This window comes from Ovis canadensis, chromosome 4 (assembly GCF_042477335.2).
Source record: "Ovis canadensis isolate MfBH-ARS-UI-01 breed Bighorn chromosome 4, ARS-UI_OviCan_v2, whole genome shotgun sequence".
Lineage (NCBI taxonomy): Eukaryota > Metazoa > Chordata > Mammalia > Artiodactyla > Bovidae > Ovis > Ovis canadensis.
Window position 1 is genome coordinate 89781091 of NC_091248.1, and position 20278 is coordinate 89801368.

General features: G+C 50.2%; 1 protein-coding gene across 5 annotated transcripts in view; it reads left to right on the forward strand.

Annotated features, from left to right (window-relative positions):
• Nucleotides 1-20278, forward strand: part of TNS3 (tensin 3) — a 223255-nt gene that overhangs the window by 111714 nt on the left and 91263 nt on the right. For all 5 annotated transcript variants that reach the window (XM_069586826.1, XM_069586828.1, XM_069586827.1 and 2 more), the window contains 4 exons: nucleotides 2687-2770; nucleotides 12067-12179; nucleotides 12274-12334; nucleotides 13157-13232. In XM_069586826.1, the coding sequence (XP_069442927.1) occupies nucleotides 2687-2770; nucleotides 12067-12179; nucleotides 12274-12334; nucleotides 13157-13232 (334 nt within the window). The remainder of the gene's footprint in view (nucleotides 1-2686; nucleotides 2771-12066; nucleotides 12180-12273; nucleotides 12335-13156; nucleotides 13233-20278) is intronic.

A 20278-nucleotide genomic window follows, 5' to 3' on the forward strand; every position in this document is an offset into this window, starting at 1 on the left:
GGGCCTCTGGGAAGTACTTTGCATATTTCCTTTTTCTTGCTCAGTCCTCCCAAGTAATCCAGGAGGGGTAGTCATCACTCCCATTTTACAGATGAGGACACTGAGACTTGGTGGACTTAAGACTGCTCGGGATCTCAATGAGCAGGAAGCCAGATCTGGTCTGGTTCCTGGGAGGTGCTGCCATGGGCATGGGGTTGCTGCGCGCAGGAGGTGTGTCCCGTCCACTGGGGGTGACAGGCGCTGCGAGGCCCATGAGTGAGGCCCCAGCTGCGTGCCAGGCCTCCTGGCGCTGGGTACACTGGTAGACCCAGAGGGAGCCCGAGCACACGTCTCCACTCACAGAGACCCAGTTCAGAAATGTCGTTCTTTCTGGGTGTTGCATCTGCGTTGGCCCTCTCTGTTCAATGGCCACTTTGTGAAGTATGAACTACTCCGTTCTGAGGAAATATAAGCCTATTCATATGAGCCGATAAACCCTTTCCTTTCTAGCATTAAGGAATGAAATTTGACTTTCCAAATGTTTTCTGTGGAAACAAATTGGAGAGCTCATGCCTGCCAGGCAGGAAACCCAACCCTCCAGTGAAAGTCAGATCCTTTCTTGGTGATAATAAGCACTTGTGTGTGTGTGTGTGCCAGACAAATTGAGATTCCCGCTCACATCACATCCCTCTGGTCAGAGAGCAGATTTCATTCACCTGGCGGGGTCTGGACAGAGGCCACCTCGCATTTGTGCCCACAACAGCACAGCTCTGTCTAGAACCAGAGTTTCATGTGCCATGGACGGTCCTGGCATTTTTGGAAAGCATGGAGACTGGGCTTTTTTTCACTATAAGCTTATCACTGATACCCTCTCTAAATGCCCCACTTTTTTTCTGAATAACTGAAGTGTGTCTCAGCTGCACGTGTGAGGCAATTCACATGAAAGGCTCTAAACTTCGGGGTCCTCACCTGGGAAGCAGGGCTGATGGCTGTTCCTCACAGGGTTTTTTGACAACTCCATGTGTTGTTGCATGAAAGGCGCTCGCAGCATCAGTGCTGGTATGGGCTGATGCTAATCCTGCTGGCACTAGTAGATAAGATAGTACTAAGTGCTCTTCGCTAAAGTGAAATGATACTACCAAGATTTTTGTAACACGATTTTCTGAATTGACACTTTCCTAATTGGCGGCTGCATGGTTGGCTACTTGGTGAATAGAATATTATGTATTTAAGCATTTACCAGTATTGTCTATCCAGGTTGTTTGCAATTTTTCCTTAGAATTTCATTTGCTTCTTTCTAATGATTTTGTACACTGAAGTATGCCCTGATAACAGAGTCTCATAATTACACCTTTGGTCATTTCTACTATTTTTATTTTCCCCTTAGATAGTATTCCCTCAAGTAGTGTAATCATAGGGACTGTTGAAGGCCCTTGTTACACAGTGTGTCCAGATCAGAGTAGACACTTCCAAGTCGCAAAGTGAAGGAAGAAAAACATTCTGGTACCAGCACGAGGAAGATAAGAGTTCATAAAGATAGAGTCAGTGCTAATATTATGAATACTGGTACTGACATTAGCAAAGCTTCCCTGGTGGCTCAGATGGTAACGGATCTGCCTGTGTTGCAGGAGACCCAGGTTTAAGCTCTGGGGTAGGAAGAGCTCCTGGAGAAGGGAATGGCTACCCAGTCCAGTATGCTTACCTGGAGAATCCCATGGACAGAGGACCCTGGTGGGCTACAGTCCATGGGTTGCAAAAAATTGAACATGACTGAGTCACTGCTGCTGCTGCTGCTAAGTCGCTTCAGTCATGTCTGACTCTGTGCGACCCCATAGACGGCAGCCCACCAGACTCCCCCGTCCCAGGGATTCTCCAGGCAAGAACACTGGAGTGGGTTGCCATTTCCTTCTCCAATGCATGAAAGTGAAAAGTGAAAGAAGTCACTCAGTTGTGTCCGACTCTGTGTGACCCCACAGACGGCAGCCCACCACGCTCCCCCGTCCCTGGGATTTTCTAGGCAAAAGTACTGGAGTGGGGTGCCATCGCCTTCTTGGGACTGAGTCACTAAGCAGTGATATTAACGCTGAACATAAACAGTGGCCAAAATGCATTGTTAGCGTTTAATAAAACAAGTGAATTCCAGAAAAAGGAACACTTAAAAATGTATAGGTGAATATGTAATTGTACTTTTCACTCTAAAAAACACGTGCGTCTGGTATGTTAAACATGCAGTGCTCAAGTGACCCTTGTTTTTGTGCAGCCCCACCAACCAGCCCCTTATTTAGACAAAGTTGTTATTTTAGATGGTTGTTTCGGTAGTTAGGACACCAGGCCTGAGCCCACCTGCGAGCAATGGCAGATGGGTGGTTATCCTGTCAGGACAGTATCCTGTGATTATTCTGGGTTGTATATGCAGCACAGAAAGTGCCGCATGCTAGGATCAGGTGCTGCTGTCTAAACGGGGGACTTCAGGCCTGGCTTCCCCTGCAGGCCTGGCTTCCACTTGGCCTGGAACATCTTCCTGGAGGAGATGAGGCCTGAGAAGAGATGCTAAAGTGGGTGTGCCCGCAGAGGGACTGTAGCGAAATGGAGCTCTTAGTGAGTGCTAGCTACTCAGAACAACCTCAGGGCCTGTCCGTTGTTACACCCCACCTCCCACCCCTCCATGGCCGTGGAGTTAAATCTCTCTCTGTCTCTGCTTCCCCAGTGCTGACCAGGCCCTTGACAGATTCGCAATGAAGAAGTTTTATGATGATAAACTTGCAGCTTTAATGCAGCCATCCCAGAAACGGTATGTATCTGTCCCACAGCCAGAAGGAAAGGTGGAATGAGATCTTACATTAAAAAATGTAGGGACGGAAGATACACCCCCTCTGACCAGCCGTGATTAGGAGGCGGGGATTGTTGGTGTCCAGGGGTGAGTGACGAGCCACCCTGCGTGGGGATGCAGGGAGCCCCTCACCCTGGCTGACTTTGGTGTGGTCTCAGGGCTCCCTCCCCACACGCTCGGCCATCAAGTCTCCTGCGCTCCCAGCTGGTGCTGATGCTGTTACTGTGTTGGAACTGGTTTCTTTCTCCTGAGCAGGGGTCTGTGAACTGTGTGTGTAAGGGGCTGGATGGTGGATGTGCTGGACTTTGCAGGCCAAGTGGTCTCTGGCACGGCCCCTGTAAACAGAGGGGCTGTGGGTGGTAGAAGCCAGTGAAAGCAGCTTATCACCAGCAAAGCTGTTGACACACTCAGGTTCCTAGTCGGCCAGCTTCAGAGGACCAGGAGTCCTCCTCCTTGGTCTCCTCGGCCCACGTCCCCGTGTCTCCTGCTCGGCATGGCCCCTGGCACATGCTGCGGTGGGACCCTGGGGAGCAGACTTCCTTTGGCTTCTGGCGCCCAGGTGAATCCATGCTGTCGCCAGGCCCGGGTGGAGAAGAATCGGAGGAGGGTCAGGTGCGTGGCCTGAGGAGGGCCTCAGCCACTTGTCTTCCAGTCCTGCTTCCTCTGCAGATGGGGACACGGCGCCAAGAGCACCGTTTTTACTTCAAAGCAGATGGCAGGGCATTTGCTCAAGGATTGCCAGGGCTATCGCCAAGATTTTTCCTGCCCCTCGCGTCTCTTCCCGCCAGGGCCAGCGGGCTGGGTCAGTGGACTTGGGAGGACTGAAAGCTTCATTGCTATCCAGGGGCCATGGGCACAGGGGGTTTTTTGTCCAGGGCCGATTTGAGGTATTTCCATTTGGGAAAGGGATTTCCAGGGTCACCAGAGGCACTGCCTGCTTCTTCCTGGCTGTTCCCCATGGCAGGTCTGTTTGTGGACCAGAATGTGTTGTGGGTGTGAGATGGTGGGTTGGAGCCTGGCTGTGCCCTGCTCTGAGCAGAGGCCCCACAGGGCATGTGAGTTGCCTTGGAAAAACCAGCATTTCATTAGTACTACAGTTAAATAGCCCCTTGATCTATTTTGAACCATTGAGTGTCATTTCTTGGTTGAGCAGTTTCCAGAATGGTTACATTCATGTGAGCCCCTGTGTGAGATGTGAGGGAAAACAGGGGGTGACCCACCTCAAAACTCAGCACACACCAGAGAAGGATATTTGTCTTATTTTCTTTTTATTCTTTTTACTTACTACAGCTTAAAAAAAAAACTATGTTTTGGAGTATAGCTAATTTGGACTTCCCTGGTAGCCCAGCTGGTAAAGAATCGGCCTGCAATGAGGGAGATCCCGGTTTAATTCCTGGGTTGGGAAGATCCCCTAGAGGAGGTCATGGCAACCCACTCTAGTATTCTTGCCTAGAGAATCTCCATGGACAGAGAAGCCTGGTGGGCTACAGTTCATGGAGTCGCAAAAAGTCGGACACAGCTGAATGCCTAAGCGCAGCACAGGATAGCTAATTTAACAATGTTATGGTAATTCCAGGTGGACGGCAGAGGGACTGATGCATACATATGCATGTATCCATTCTCCCGCAAATTCCCCTCCCATCCAGGCTGCCACATAACATTGAGCAGAGTACTCTGTGCTGTACCATAGTTCCTTGTTGGTTATCCATTTTAAATAAACAGTGTGTACCTATCCTTCCAAACTCCCTAACTATCCCTTCCCCTATCCTCCCTACCCCTCCCCACCCCAGCAACCTGTAAGTTCATTCTTTAAGTCTGTGAATCTGTTTCTGTTTTATACATAAATTCATTTGTATCAAGCCTTTTCAGATTCCACATATTAATATAAGGGATATCATGCAATGTTTCTGCTGCAACTTTTTAATACCATTGAAGGAGTGTGGAAAAAGGGAAGTATCTTCTCACTTTAACTTGCCCATGGTTCTCCCACATGATTACACAGCAAAAGCTGTAATATTGACATTGATGAGGGTGGCGTGGGTTAAATCTAGCATTTCGAGGCTGATCTTCCTGCTCCCTCAGAATAGGGGATCTTATCCTGACAGCACTTGCCTCAGAAGATGCTCGCCATCTCATAACGGAGCGGGTTCATGACTGAGTGAAAGAATAGGTACGTCTGGAGGAATATTTGAGACCCAGAGGATGTGCGATGACCGCTCATGTGGGGACAGATTCAGCAATGGTGGGAGCATCATTGTGGTCCCAAAGCCCGAGGAGGAGCTCTGCAGGCTATTTTAGGACTGAGCTCAAGAAACCTTTTCGAAAGCAATCTTTCGAAATGAGCCTGGATTAGAGAACAGATTTATGGACATGGGGGGTGGGGGGAGGGAGAGGGTGAAATGTATGGTGAGAGTAACATGGAAACTTATAATACCATGTGTAAAACAGATAGCCAGTGGAAACTTGTTATAGGACTTAGGGAACTCAAACAGGGGCTCTATGACAATCTAGAAGGATGGGATCTGGAGGGAGGTAGGCGGGAGGTTCGGGAGGGAGGGGACACGGGTGCACTTATGGCTGATTCTTGTTGATGTTTGACAGAAAACAAAATTCTGTAAAACAATAATCCTTCAATTAAAAATAAATAATGGGTTGATGAGCTGGAGAGGCTGGAGTCCATTTGATGGGTGGTGGATTCTCTGTCACTTTGTGCCTCACTCCTAAAAACCACTGAGCAGTTGACCTGCAGCAGCTCGGCCAGCAGCGGCTGTTGGAGACTGCGTGCTTCCAGCAGAATTCCTCAGGCAAGAGCACTTATCTCTCCCTGCACCTTTTGCCTTGAGCAAGCCTCAGGAGCAGCTTGAGGTCACCCCCAAGTAACCTCCTGTGGGGATGATGAACCTTCTGCTTCAGAGAGGCACCCATTGACCTTGGAGGCCCTTTCACTTTGACAAGTAATTAAGGAAAACCCTCCTACAGCCTTAGTTATCAACAGCATCATGGAAGTCATGACTTAAATGATGAAATTTTCTGACTTCCTTTTCTTCTCCCCTTTTCCTTTCCTTCTGTGAAGGAGTTGGGAGTGAGTCCCATTACTTTGGGTTTGTTTAGCCGGGAGAATGACAGGTGACTGGCTTGTTCTTTGGGACAGCAAATATCTCCTGAGAGTTCGGGGAAGAAGAGACACTCCGGAAGTCCTGGGTGAGGGTTGTTCCTGTGTCCCCTGAGGTAGAGGAAGAGAAGCCAGAAGTCTGGGCGTACAGAAAGCAAGATTGGATTCCTAGGTGTTTCTCATAGCTGGAAAAGTTCCCCAACATTGCAGCATTCTTTGATACTTAAGTCCCTTGGACAGCCAGGAGATTAAACCAGTCAATCTTAAAGGAAATCAGTCCTGAATATTCATCGGAAGGATTGATGCTGAAGCTGAAGCTCCAATACTTTGGCCCCCTGATGTGAAGAGCTGACTCATTGGAAAAGACCCTGATGCTGGGAAAGATTGAGGGCAAGCGGAGAAGGGGGTGACAGAGGATGAAATAGATTGATGGCATCATCGACTCAGTGGACATGAGTTTAAGCAAACTCTGGGAGATAATGGAGGACAGGGAAGCCTGGCATGCTGCAGTCCATGGGGTTGCAAAGAGTCGGACACGACTTAGAGACTGAACAACAACCTCAAAACCCCCATAGTCCTCTTTTTTCCAGGTCACACTCAGGTGGCCTAGAGCGGAGCTTCTCAGCCACTCATCTGAGAGACTGATAAGGGTATGAAAGAGTTCTGGGAGAGCAGGATGAGGCCCCCCTGAAGAAAAATTCATGAAAAGTTCATTTTACTGTACAGAGGTTTTCTTTATCCCTCCCGCACCACACACACAGATGGGTAGTGCACAGAGGGGAGATGGGCTTGATTCATGGTGTCGAGTGTCCCATCGCACACAGCCAAGAGTGCCTCCCTGGACTGAGGCCACAGTCACTGTGGGATCTGGAGTTTCAGATTTGCCAATTAGAGTTGCCTGGAGGAAGGCCCCCGAGAAGGGCAAGGAGCCTGTGCTGTCCTCCTTGGCCATGTCAACCTGTCTGGGTTCTGGGTGGTAGGCTGGGGTGACAGGCAAGGCCCCTAGGCTTACATCAGCTCATTTACATCAGCCATCAGCCACGGCTAGGGGGCACAGGCAAGGGTACTGTCTCCACGCTGTCCATACACTTTACAAAAGTAAATATACAAATGACCTTGTCACTCGTCCCTCTCTTAGGAGGTCGATGGTGACATGAGTTGGTGTCAGGTTTTCTTCAAAGGCCGTTCTGATGGCAGTCGGGCTGCTAACAAATGTTATGCTAACTTTTGCAATATCACAAAACCCAGAACTTGTACTCAGAAGTTATAGACTGTATCCTATGAACAAGTAACCAAAAATGACTTCAGTTCCACAAAGTTAGGCAATAAAGTTGCTGAAAAGTAGCACTGCTTCTGCTGCTAAGTCACTTCAGTCGTGTCCATCTCTGGGCGACCCCAAGGACGGCAGCCCACCAGGCTCCCCCGTCCCTGGGATTCTTCAGGCAAGAACACTGGAATGGGTTGCCATTTCCTTCTCCAGTGCATGAAAGTGAAAAGTGAAAGTGAAGTCGCTCAGTCTTGTCCGACTCTTAGCCACCCCGTGGACTGCTCTAACGAATAGAAAATACCCTGAAATGGATAAAATAATTTTATATTTTTTCCTTATTAAGAAAGCATGTGAAGGAAGGCTTAAGTTGCATTGTACAATATTTTTGTCTTTGACTTACCTATGAATCCATATAAAGCAGATTTTTATAATGGGCAGACGAGAACTGTAGACCGGGAGCTTGATTGCAGTGGTTCAGTGATGAACTGGTCAGAAGGGCAGATGTCCGGGATCGCCTTCATTCCCTCTGTCTCTAACCCCATGTGAGTATGAGCCCTGGTCTTCCAGCTCCTACTTCTCTGGTGATGTTGACACTGCTCCTCAAAGAAGCACCTGCTCACGCTCCCTCTGGCCACTAGGCGGCAGTGCTGGCCAGGCTGTGTCAGTGCAAGGGGCAGACCCTCCATGTTTGCATCCAAAAGTGAATCGGGGACTTCCCTGGGGGCGCAGTGGATGAAAATTCACATGCCAATGCAGGGACACCGGTTTAATCCCTGGTCTGGGAAGATTCCACATGCTGCGGGGCAACTGAGCCTGTGTGCCACCGTTAGAGAGCCCGTGTGCCACAACTGCTGAGCCCATGCTCTAGAGCCCGTGAGCCAAAACTACTGAGCCTGTGTGTACTAAAGCCCCCGAGCCTAGAGCCTGTGCTCTTCAGCAGGAGCGACCACCATACCGAGAAGCCCACGCACCGCAATGAAGAATAGCCCCTGCTCACCGCCACTGAGAAAGCCCGCGCGCAGCAACGAAGTTCCAGCACAAAGAAGGAAAAAGAGTGAAACAGAAATTGACCACCCCCTGCCTTCCGTGATGCCTGGTCTGTGTTTTGGTGGATCCCTGAGATGTCCAGACTGAAGGGCCACCTTGCCTGGAGTGGTCAGTGCAGACTGAGCAAACGGCCAGGTGCCCGTGGAGTAAACACAGCGGCGGGGCCACTGACAAGGCCAAGGAAGTGGATTGCGTGGTGACCAGAGCTGCCCAGCACTGGAAGAGGGGAGACTGCTGTCCAGAGTGGGCAGGGATTCCCAACCCCAGTTCAACATCCCTTTTCATATGCTCACAAGCAGGGGGCCAGCGAACCCAGAAATCTGCAGTGCATGGCATTCAGGTGATTAAATATAGGTGCACAGGTCACCTGAACATTCCCGTGTCTGCCCGCAGTGGAATCGAGGCATCTGTTGTTCAAATGGAAGATAAAACCAAAAGGCCTGTGGAGCCATCTGGTGGTCAGAGCCCTGCAGCCATGGTCTGGCTTCTCGGCCTCAGGACCCCCAGGGCTTCCATCTGGTCTCTGTGCTTGGATGAGTGAGGTTTTGTCCTCTTTTGAAAGGGAAGAGTGTTTTGCCACCAGGAAAATGTGAATACCATCAAGGGCACCTAAGTTGAAGCTAGCATTTTTTTTTTTTTTAATAAAAGGATGGCTTTTAAGTAGAGTTTTAAACTTTATTTTTAAAATTTACTGGGTATTTCCTTTTGTTCAGTTTGCTTTGTATGCAAATTCAACTGCTTGAGATAATGGACTGCATCTGAGTTGCTGGTATAAATTAGATATTTTAAAAAAATTTAGATGTACTTGACTAATGACATTCTGTAAATTTAAGGTGTATGACATGTTTTTTAAAATTTATTTTGAAATTTGATTTTAATCAGAGGGTAATTGCTTTACAATATTGTGTTGGTTTCTGCCATATATCAGCATGAATCAGCCATAGGTATGCACATGTCTCCTCCCTCTTGAACCTCCCTTCTGCCTCCTACCCCATCCCATCCCTCTAAAGAGCTCAGCCTGGTAGTCTGTGACAGCCTATTCATTTTATTTTCTGACTGCCTGGAATCTTGATTGCTTTGTGCAAGCTTTCTCTGGTTGCGGCAAGTGGGGACTACGCTTTGTTGCAATGCACGGCTTCAGTAGTTGTGGCACACAGGCTTAGTTGCTCTGTGGCAGGTGGACTCTTCTGGGACTGGGAATCCAGCCCATGTCCTCTGCATTGGCAGGTGGATTCTTAACCACTGCACTACCAGGGAAGTCCTAAGTTGTATGACGTGTTAGCTTGATGCATTCATATATTGTAGTATGATAGCTATTGTAGCCATAATTAGCACCTCTGTCATATTACATAATTATAATTTATTTTTAGTGGTTGGAACAATTAAGTTCTATCTCTTAGCAAGTTTGACAATTATAATATACAAATATGTTATACAAATATATAAATATATTATACATATATACATTATACATATTGTACATAATATATTTAATAAATATAAATATATTTGATAAATATAATATACAGTGTCTATATTTACTATGCTCATGCTGGTGTTTATATATATAAATATATACAAGTATATTATACAAATATATTTATCAAATATAATATATCTGATAAATATAATATACAGTGTCTGTATTTACTATGCTCATGTTGGTGTTTATATATATAAATATATACAAGTATATTATACAAATATGTAAATATATTATATATACATTATACATATTATACATAATATACAAATATATTTATATATAAATATAATATACAAATATATTTATCAAATATATTTGATAAATATAATACACAGTGTCTATATTTACTGTGCTCATATTGGTGTTGTGTCGCTTCAGTCGTGTCCAACTCTTTTGTGACCCTATGGACTGTGGCTCACTAGGCTCCTCTGTCCATGGGATTCTCCAAGCAAGAACACTGCAGTGAGCTGCCACAGCCTCCTCCAGGGAACCCGCATCTCTTGTCTCCTGCATTGCAGGCGGATTCTTTATGGCTAAGCACTGGGGAAGCCCATACTTACCATACTGTGCATTATATTTCTAGGGCATATTTACTGCTCATTGTAAGCATGTACCCGTTAACAATTCTGTTCTGTCCCCAAAGCCCAACCCCTGGTAACCACCATTTTACTCTGTTTTTGTGTGTATGGCTTTTTAAGATTCCATATATGAGTGCTGTTATACCACGGGGAGATATTACCTCACAATTGTTAGAAAAGGCAGTGGTCGAAAGACAAGAAAAAACAAGTGTTTACAAGAATGTGGAGAAAAGGGAGCCTTTGTGCATTGTTGGTGAGAGTGTAAACTGGTGCAGCCACTGTTGAAAAGAATGTGGAGGTTGCTCAAAAAATTAAAAACAGAACTGCCATATGATTCAGCAGTTCCACTTCTGGGTATATTTCTGAAGGAAATGAAGAGAGGCTCTCGAAGAGATCTCTTCACTCCCATGTTTCTTATTCACAATAGCCAAGATGTGGAAACAATTTAGATATCCCTCAATGGGTGAATGAATAAAGAGTATGTGGTAAAAATGTATGATGGAGTGTTACTCAGCCACAAAATATAATGAAATTCTGCCATCTGCAACAACGTAGATGGACCTTGAGGTCATTATTCTCAGTGATATAAGTCAGAGAAACCAGAATGTGTTTAACCTAAGTGGGCTGAGCCTGAGTAGCATTCGGTCCTAGGGTGTTTATGTGGGGGATGTCCCTGCTCTGTGGGGAGTGGACTAGAGTGAGCTGAATGGAGGGTATGGAGGAAATTGTGCTGGCCACACAGCCCGGTGATTCAGTGATTGCTTCCTTCCTGCGCCTGCTTGGCTCTGTGTTGGCATTAGAGATGTACAGAGATGTTGGATGTCGTGGGGTTTGCATTTGCTCAGGAATCATGCACAATGGATAGAGAGAGGGGCTGAGGCCGGGCAGCATCTGTGAGGTTGGCAGGTCTGTGCCCTCTTGGGTAGGTGTGCCCTACCACCTTGTGCCTTGGGAGAAACCAGTGAGGAAGCACTTCTTGGGTAGAATCTTCTCCCTAGACTGTCAAGCACCCACGCAGGGTGCGGGCGTCAGCATGGCACACAAGGCTGTGCGTGGTATTGAGAGAGAAGACAGGTCTCCCAGCTCACTGTACACGTGCTCATCCCGCCGCTGAGATGGGCGGTGAGGAGGAAGGGCACAGAGGAGACGGAAGACAGGAGGGCGAGGTGGCTCAGGTGGCGGGGGGCCTCTCAGTGAGATGGGGCATCCACAGGCTTCCTGTGGGCTCGCCGTGTGGACTCCAGCCTTCTGTAGGTTTCCTGGTGTGAGCAGAGTGCGCGGTGGGTGGAACTGAGAGTCAGACTCAGGGACCTTGATGTGTAGTTTGGTTCAGAGAGCATGCTCACGTGACTGCAGGCCTCTTGCTTTCCCATTCTGGGTGGGGGGCTGTGACAGTCCCGTGGCCTAGCCCTGCCCGACTCTGGATTCCGTGGACAGAGGTGTTGCCACCTGCACTTGGGGTGCAGAGCAGGAGGTGCCACGTGTGGGGGCTCACGCCCAGGAGGCACCCTTGCTTGTGCTTCCAGATCACTGGCCAAAGCCACATCAGTGTGGGAGGCCCAGAGACTCTCGGTGGGGTTGTGGGCTTAGCCGTGCTCTGCAGGGCATGGGCCAAGCCCTGGCTTGCAGACACCCCTCCTTGCTGTGAGCAGTTAGGATGGGTCCTCTCCCAAAACTCCTGAAAAAGCAGGTGTATTTCGTCCTTTCCCTCTGACCCCACCGGCGCTCTGAGCTGTCGGGGGAGCTCTAAGCTGCTACCCTTTGCAGGTATGTGCAGTTTCTCAGTGGGCTCCTGTCAGGAACGGTGAAGATGAATGCCTCGCCCCTGTTCCTGCATTTCGTCATCCTGCATGGAACCCCCAACTTTGACTCGGGTGGAGGTGAGTGTCTCCCGCAGGGTGGGGTCTGGAGGTGTGCCGCCCGGCACTGGCCCCCAGTTCCGCGTGTTTATAGCCGACTCTGCCTGTGTTTCAGTGTGCCGGCCCTTTCTCAAGCTCTACCAGGCCATGCAGCCCGTGTACACGTCGGGGATCTAGTAAGTGCGGCTGCTCTCCTGGGACCACGGGAGAGCCAGGGAGGGGCCTGCTCCAGCCTGCTTCTCCCTTGGGAGGTGTGGGAGGCATGACGGCTGGGGAGCCCAGAGGAGGGGACAGAAGGGGAGCCATGGGCGGCTGCCCCATCACCCTGCCTGGTGGGTGTCCGCCACGGTCACCCAGCTGGCTGTGCGAAGATGCAGGGACACAGGGACCCGGGGGCGGGAGAGGGTCCCCCACTGTGTGGAAGTAATCATGTCGGAGCCTGCGACAGGGCCATGGTGTTTTGCCTTTCTCTCTCCTTGGCAGTTTAGATAAAGGACAGGCAGATGTTTCCAGAATATGTACTAATTCTAGACTTACTTGATTTGCTTTTTTGGGAGTTTGGTTTAGCATTTTATACACATTAATGGAAAATGAGTAAAGGAAAAAATGTGTTGTCATCACTCAAGACGAACTGTTATCATATGTCTGGACTCCTGTTGGACCCTGGCATCGGTGACACTTGGGCCATGTCACCCTCTGCTAACCACAGAGGCTGTGCCGGCAGAACCCCAGTACTCCATGCTGCATGCCCTGCCGTGCCTAGGCCTGGGGTGAGGCTGCGACCACTGGCACTGACATTGCCCTCAGGACCCTGCCTGGCCCCTTTGCTTTTTTATACCTTTCAGACTCATTTTCATAGGAGAGAGTCTAAGGAATTGAGATGCCTGGGCCAAGCAGGATATTTTGTCTAATTTCAATTGTAGGGTTCCTTTTCTCAGGAGGTATTCTCTCCATTAAATCATGAAATTGTATCATGATGTGCCTTCTTTATTCCAAAGCAACGTTGGCCCAGAGAACCAAAGCAGGATCTACATCGCCATCGAGCCGGCCCAGCTCCTGAAAGGGGACATCATGGTGAGTGTCATGGCCTTGCCCCTGCTCTCCCAGGAATCAATGGAAAGGGAAAAACAAGCTCATCTTAAAGCAGTAGCATCAGACCCCGCCCCCCGAAAACCTGTAAGAAGAATGGAAAGTAGCCTTTACCTTAAGGAAATCGGTGGATTTTCTGAATAAACCTGTTTTAATAAAAGGAACAGAACTAATTGTTAGAGCTACTTGCTATGTGGACCCTTGAAATTAAAGTCCTAACTCAACCACTGCTCTTCCCAGGATTCCAGTTCCCCGAGCATAATGTGCAGTCTTAAAATGACTAGGCCTTCCAGGGGCAGGTGCAGACATAAAATATTCATTGTTAGTGTCTAAGTGGGAGATAGAGCTAGCGTCTTGCAGCTTGGCTTATGAGTGAAACAGTGATTTCTCCAGGTAGTTTTGATTCTTGGGTCTGCTGCTTCTTGGGGGAGACTAGCTTTTCCACCTTCGCCTTTTATCTATCTTGAGTATTAAAAAAAAATGCATACGTCTAAAATAATTTAAGAGAAAATTGCCTGAAATAATGAACAACTTTGAGGCACGTGTGTGCTCCCCACATGCATAGACTAGCTCTCCTGTAATCTATTTGAGGCCTCGGAGGATACCCTATGACAAGAAGATAAGAGTGTTTACAAATTGACTTTTTATTTAAGTGGCTCAATCAGAGTTTTCTAGGATTTTCATTGTGTGTGTGTGTATGTTGTGTGTGTGTGTGTTTGTGTGCACTCAGCCCCTCGGTTGTGGCCAATTCTTTGTGACCCCCTGAACTCTAGCCAGCCAGGCTCCTCTCTCCATGAAACTTTCCAGGCAAGAATACTGGAGTGGGTTGCCATGCCCTCCTCTAGGGGATCTTCCTGACCCAGGAGATCAGTCTGTGTCTCCTGCATTGGCAGGTGACTTCTTTAACACTGCACTGCCTGGGAGGCCCATAGGATTCTCATTAGTTTTCGCGTGCCTGGTTGTGGGGCTCCGCCTCCCAGAAGGAGCGCCTGATGTGGGCTGCTGGCTGCAGGTCTTCCTGAGGCACCAGTCCAGAAGCCAGTGGGGGATTCACTGCATCAGCCTCTTCTCTCTACTCTTCCTCCCACCTCCCTCCTTCCTCCGTCTTTCCGTCTTCCTCCTCCTCTCCCTCCCACTGTCTCTTGCCTTCCCCCTTCCTTTGGCACCATCAATTTATTTGTCCAGCAATCCTTTTTTGAGTATTCTGAGCTTTCCGAGTTGGGCCCTAGCACAGGAAGCAAGAGTGGGACAGAGGGACATCTTTGCCCTGGAGGAGCCTGGTTGGGTGAATGGATATCAGGAGGGGGATCCAGTAGTACCGCAGAGTGGGTCCTGATGGCTGAGGCCGGCCGACCGGGACGTTCAGGTGGAAGTGCCCTCGGAGTTGGGTGTGAGGCCCTGGCTTGGGGTGCAGCAGTCCCCAGGCCTTGAGGATACCCTTGTGGAAGTTAGTTGTCCTGGGAGTTTGAAGCCAGGTTGTGCTCTTTTGCGTGTCCTGAAAATGCACTGACTCACCTCTTACGGGTAAGCCTCCTAGGACTCTTGACTTAGAGGAGTAACAAGGATGGGAGGAGAACGTGCCTGGTCTCCAGCGGAAGGAAGGAAGCCCTGCAGCTCTGTATGAGCAACAGCAGATCGATACAGCCCAAGGGCATCAAGCAGAGGATGGGCCTTGAGACCCATGCCTGGGCTCCCACCAGATCTACAGTTTAATGGGGCTGGGTGGCCTCAGATGGGTCCTTATCCAAGCTTGCACCCCCTTTTGCTGCCTGAGGCCCGTAAGTGGGCTTCATGGGGATGAGATTGAACTGCGGCAGCTGGCAGGGTATGAAGGCTACATAGTATAATCGAGTGCCCGCTGGTGGGGCCACCACCTGCACTCCTGGAAGACCCCCTTCTCAGCAGACCTCACCCCCACAAGTCTCCCTGCTGTCCTAGGGCAATGGGGGCACTGCAGCCAGCCCGCCACCCCGGAGCAAGGTGTCTGAGAAAACATCACGTGCTGGAATGCAGTCTGAGCAGGCGGGTGGGGTCTTTCTGAGGGGACCTGGGTGGGAGGTTGTGGTTTGGCCCTTGGTTTCTGGGAGGCAGATCTGGGAATGGGCAGGGTGGGAAAGGGGAGCAGGTGGGTGAAGGAGGTGGTGGCAGACGTGCTTGGACTTGGTTCCTGTGAGCTGGCGCGGTTATGGTGCCAGGAGCCATCCCTGGGCACGCGGTGCACTTGTTGAAGCTGCAGCAGGAAGGCTCCCGCCTGTGAGTTTGGGACTCTGTCTCCTGCACTGTCTTCAGATGAAAGGTGGTGCCTGGGGCACACACACGGCCACATGAAAGCTGCCTGTGGCTGCGTGCGCTTGGCCCATGGCTCTTTTCAGGTACATTGGTAAGTGGCTTCCATCCAGTGGCTGCGGGGACTTGCCAACTTGCCCTTCCCTGTGCTTTTGCTTCCTCTTTGCAAGAAGTCCCAAAGTGTGATTATTAGGCCCCTCTCAAGAAGTTTCATTTCCATTGCACACTGATGAGTCTGCTCAGTGCCCAGTGGGGCCTTCTGAAGCACCAGCTGTAGGTGAAGGTGTTGGGCCAGCAAGGGTTTGGGGAGCACCTGCCTGAGACCTCTGGGCCCAAGCGAGGCCTGGGTGGGGATGTAGGGTGGCCACCGGTGTGGCCGGGCACGGTCAGTTTAGAGCTGTCAGACTGGAGCCTTCCTCTTACAGTGCTGGGAGCTCATGGCCTGCATGCAGGGTCTTCAAAGGGAGGGGGACCTCCCCCCACCCAGTTGCGGGAGAACAGAGGTGGGTGCAGCACCGGCCCGAGTGGGAGGAATGGCAAGAAGCCTGGCATGGTCCTCAGAGCACGTGGGCCGCACCCTGCTCAGAGGAGCTGGGGAGGAAGACCTCTCCATTGGGTCAGACGCCTCATTCCCTGTGAGCACCCTGCCTCTGCCGCCTGCTTTCTAGTCTGGGTTTTAGGAAAGGACAGGTCACGCTCAGTGGCCCCTGCTCTGCTCTCCTCCCTCCCTCACCCCCCCAGTGGCCATCTTCCTGGTGTTCGCCATCATGTGGCTGCTTGCTCTTCATGGGGCCTCCTCTTCCCTCAGCTCCGCCTGCAGCCCCTCCTCTCCGGGTGGTCCCCAGCTCCTGACTGGTCTACTGTCCTCTGGGCAGCCTCCCTTTCACAAGTGCTGCTCCTTCTGGCAGGAGCAACTGCTCTGAGGGGTCCAGGCTGCCTCTTACTTGCTTCTGTCTTGGGTCCTGCCCCCCTGGAATCCATTCGATGCTTCCTAGGACCATCCCCCCCTGTTCTCCAGACCCCAAATGGGAGCTTCCTCTCAGCATCTCCTTGCCCCACATCTCATCAGTCATTCAGCTCCTTTACCCAGATATGTCCTAAATCCCAGGACTGCTTGTGTCCTTGAGCCCTGCGCCTCACAGCGTGACCCCATCTGAGCACGGTGTTCTGCTGCCTGGGCCCAGCATCCTCCCCACAGTGGCAAGAGAGGGTCCAGGCTCCTGTAGGTGGCCTAGGAGCCCCTTGGTTTACTGCTCCTCGATCACTTAGCCCCACAGATGCTGGATTATCCGTCTTGTTCTGCACACGGCCCCACGGCCCTTTTCTGCAGGTCTTGCGGATGCCGCCCACCCATGTCATCCACATTGGACATATGGCTGTGCCTCGCTTAGGCCACATTTGATGATCTCTCATAGGTGGATGCCGAGCCCTTGGGGTGGGTGGTTGACTTGTCCCAGCCTCTGCGGAGCCAGTCACTGTGCTTCTCGGGTGGCAGCTCACCCTGGCTGTGAGCCCAGAGTGCCGTTGTCCCCACCTTATTGCCTAGAGCCCGCCCCAAGGGTGGGAGTCCTTGGGCAAGTTCACCCTCTAGCATGCCCTGAAGGCTGCTGCTTGTGTGAGGGGACAGCCTGAGCATTTTGCTGCAGGAAGCTGAGAGGTCTGGCATTCAGGTGTTCTGTTGCCTGGAGCTCTCTTGAGGGGAATGTTTCCTGCCCCGCAGGCACCCTTTCCATGAAGTTTTGTTTCCATTGGCAATGGGGGCAAATAGGATCTCCCAGATCTCATCACAGGAAATGCTTAACTTGATAAAACCAGCCCCTTCCTGCACCTCTGTCCATTCTTAACATGGAGTATTTTTGGATTGAATTATTATTTGATTTATACTTCCTGTGTTTACAGTTCATTTTTGTACACTCTGCACTTATTTTTTTGCAGCATTATCAGATGGGGGAAGGGTGATACAGCTTACAGCTGGAAGTGGGTAATTTTCCATCCCACGGGGTAATTTTTCCTTGCTTCATTTGTAGAAATGATTACCGAGGAGGTTTAGTTTAGTTGTTGATCTCTATGAAGCCTCGCAGTGGCGCTAGCCTCTTGTATTAGTTTCCTAGGGCTGTCATGACAAAGTGCCACAGACGGGGGGCTCAAACATCAGACATGAATTCCCTCACAGTGCTGGAGGCTGAAAGGCAGAGATCGAGGTGTCTGTCAGCAGCGGTGATTTCTCCGGGGGTCTTCTCCTTGGCGTGCAGACGGCTCTCTTCTCCCCAGGCCCTCACGTTGTCTTCCCTCTGCGTGTGTCTGGGTCCTGGTCTCTTCTTAAAAGGACCCCAGTCAGATTGAATTAGGGCTCACCTGTATGACCTGACTACCCTCACCACCTTTAAGACTTCAACAAGTGAATCTTGGGGTCACAGAATTCAGCCCATAATATCTGTGTCCATTGAGTAAACCCATTTTAGAATAAACCGTCTAGTCAAAGGTCTGTCTAGCCAGAGCCATGGTTTTTCCAGTAGTCATGTATGGATGTGAGAGTTGGATAAAGAAAGCTGAACACCGAGAATTGATGCTTTTGAACTGTGGTGTTGGAGAAGACTCTTGAGAGTCCCTTGGACTGCAAGGAGATCCAACCAGTCAGTCCTGAATATTCATTGGAAGGACTGATGCTAAAGATGAAATTCCAATGCTTTGGCCACCTGATGCAAAGAACTGACTCATTTGAAAAAGCCTGATGCTGGGAAGGATTGAGGGCAGGAGGAGAAGGGGAGGACAGAGGATGAGATGGTTGGATGGCATCACTGACTCAATGGACATGAGTTTGAGTAAGCTCCAGGAGTTGGTGATGGACAGGGAAGCCTGGCATGCTGCAGTCTGTGGAGTCGCAAAGAGTCAGACATGACTGAGTGACTGAATTGAACTGAACTGAACTGAACTGAATAAGGTTAAGAGTGGAGTCAGGTACCATGGGTTATCCAGCACCCTTGGCTATGACTTGTTACCAGTGTTCACTCATCCCCTCATTCATTCCCCATAGCATATGTCCTGAACCAGGTAACATGGTGGTTGTGAACGTTGAGTGAGATGCGCTGGTGATCACTCTCGTGCCAGGAGAATTTGGAGTGTTCACACATGCATAGAGGCAGGAGTTGAAGGCTCACAGGAGTTGAAGGCTCACATGATTACCATGCGTCTGAGGAGGAGAGACTCTCAAAGGATGCTGACAGCACCGGCCGGCCTGGAGGATTAGCCCCAGGTATCCCTACGCTCAGAACATAATCTCTGGGGGACACACTGCATTGTGTGATCTGTACATGCTGCACCTCCAAATCCCAGGACTGTTGGTTCAACCTGAAAATGACCTCAAGGCTCAGCACAGGGAAGTAGACGGTGGCAGAACATTCCGTGGTGTTGGCTGAGCATCTGGAGAGCGGGGAGCCGTGTCCCCGCCTACCGTGCAGATCAGCTCTGGTTTCCTGCATCTCTGAGGCAGGAGAAGTACACAGTCTCAGCCTAACTGTAGGAGACCTGCTCATTTCAGTCTGTCCTGTCCTTCAAGTGTAGTCAGTTACTGCTTGGTGTGCACCACAGCGCATTCATGGGCCTGCCTTCAGTGGAGAAAGGAGGACATGGAGAATATGTCAGGGCCTTTCTGTGTTAAAGTTCAAGTATGGAGGCATTTTCATTTCTCATCAAGAATTTGGCAGCCGTCATGAGTTGGACCGAATCCTGCATTGCAGAGAATGCTTTTATGGGTTTCCCACCCACAGCCTCAGAGGGTTCGGCCGGGCTGTCTGGCGTCTGCAGAGCCTGCCTCTGCTCTGGAAGGTGGAAGGGGAGCTCCCAGGGAAGGTGTCCCAAGGTGACACCATGGTCACCATCCTTTGAGACAGCATGCTGTCTTTTGCTTTTTTTTCCCTCTTTGATTTTGGTAAATGTCAGCCCTGTGCACAGATAAACCTGCCTCTTTCCTCATGGGGATTGATTCTCTGTTGAGACAGGTTAGCAAAGGTTATAGGGGTCAAGTTCACAAGAAGTAAGGCCCTGTGATCTCTTTGGGTTGGGGACACTGTGGGGAAAAGTGGAGTGGACTCCACCTGTCATTCCTTTGACTTGCGGGCTGTTGAGGGGGCCATTACTGCTGAAGCCAGGGTGACACCCACCCATCGTCCAGCTTCACCTAAACATGGCCGGCCTGTCCCCACACACCCTCCCATTGCACACCTGACCTGCCCATCTTTGCCATGTGCTTATACTGAGGTTCGGACGCTGTCTCCTAAAGGGCAGAGCCTCAGATATTCAGTAAACACACTTCTGTTAAGTGGGAGGGCAGAGTGTTTGCAAGCACAGCCGTGTTGTTATGTAACCTTCCTAAGGAATTCACGTGGGCTGCAGCCCTGTCAAGAACTGGCCATGGTCCAGGGCTCCAGTGGGCTTGTAAACACTTTCCCATCCACATGCCTCGTCTTGCTGCCCCTGCTTGTGCAACCCCATGGCCACTTGCATTTCGTCCTCGTAGTTGTGGGGCTCCGTTGCCTGGCTCCAGCAACCTGACTTCTAAACAGAGGGGACCCTTCTCAAGGAGCTGTCACAAACAACATCTTAGTTTATTGTTTCTTGCTAAGGGCACTTAAGTAAGAAGAGGGAAAATGAATGCATCCTCAGCCCCTCTGGGCATGAATGCATCCTCAGCCTCCTGTTGGGCGTCGTTATGGGCTGTCTGTGATCGCCCTGTGACTTGCTGTGCA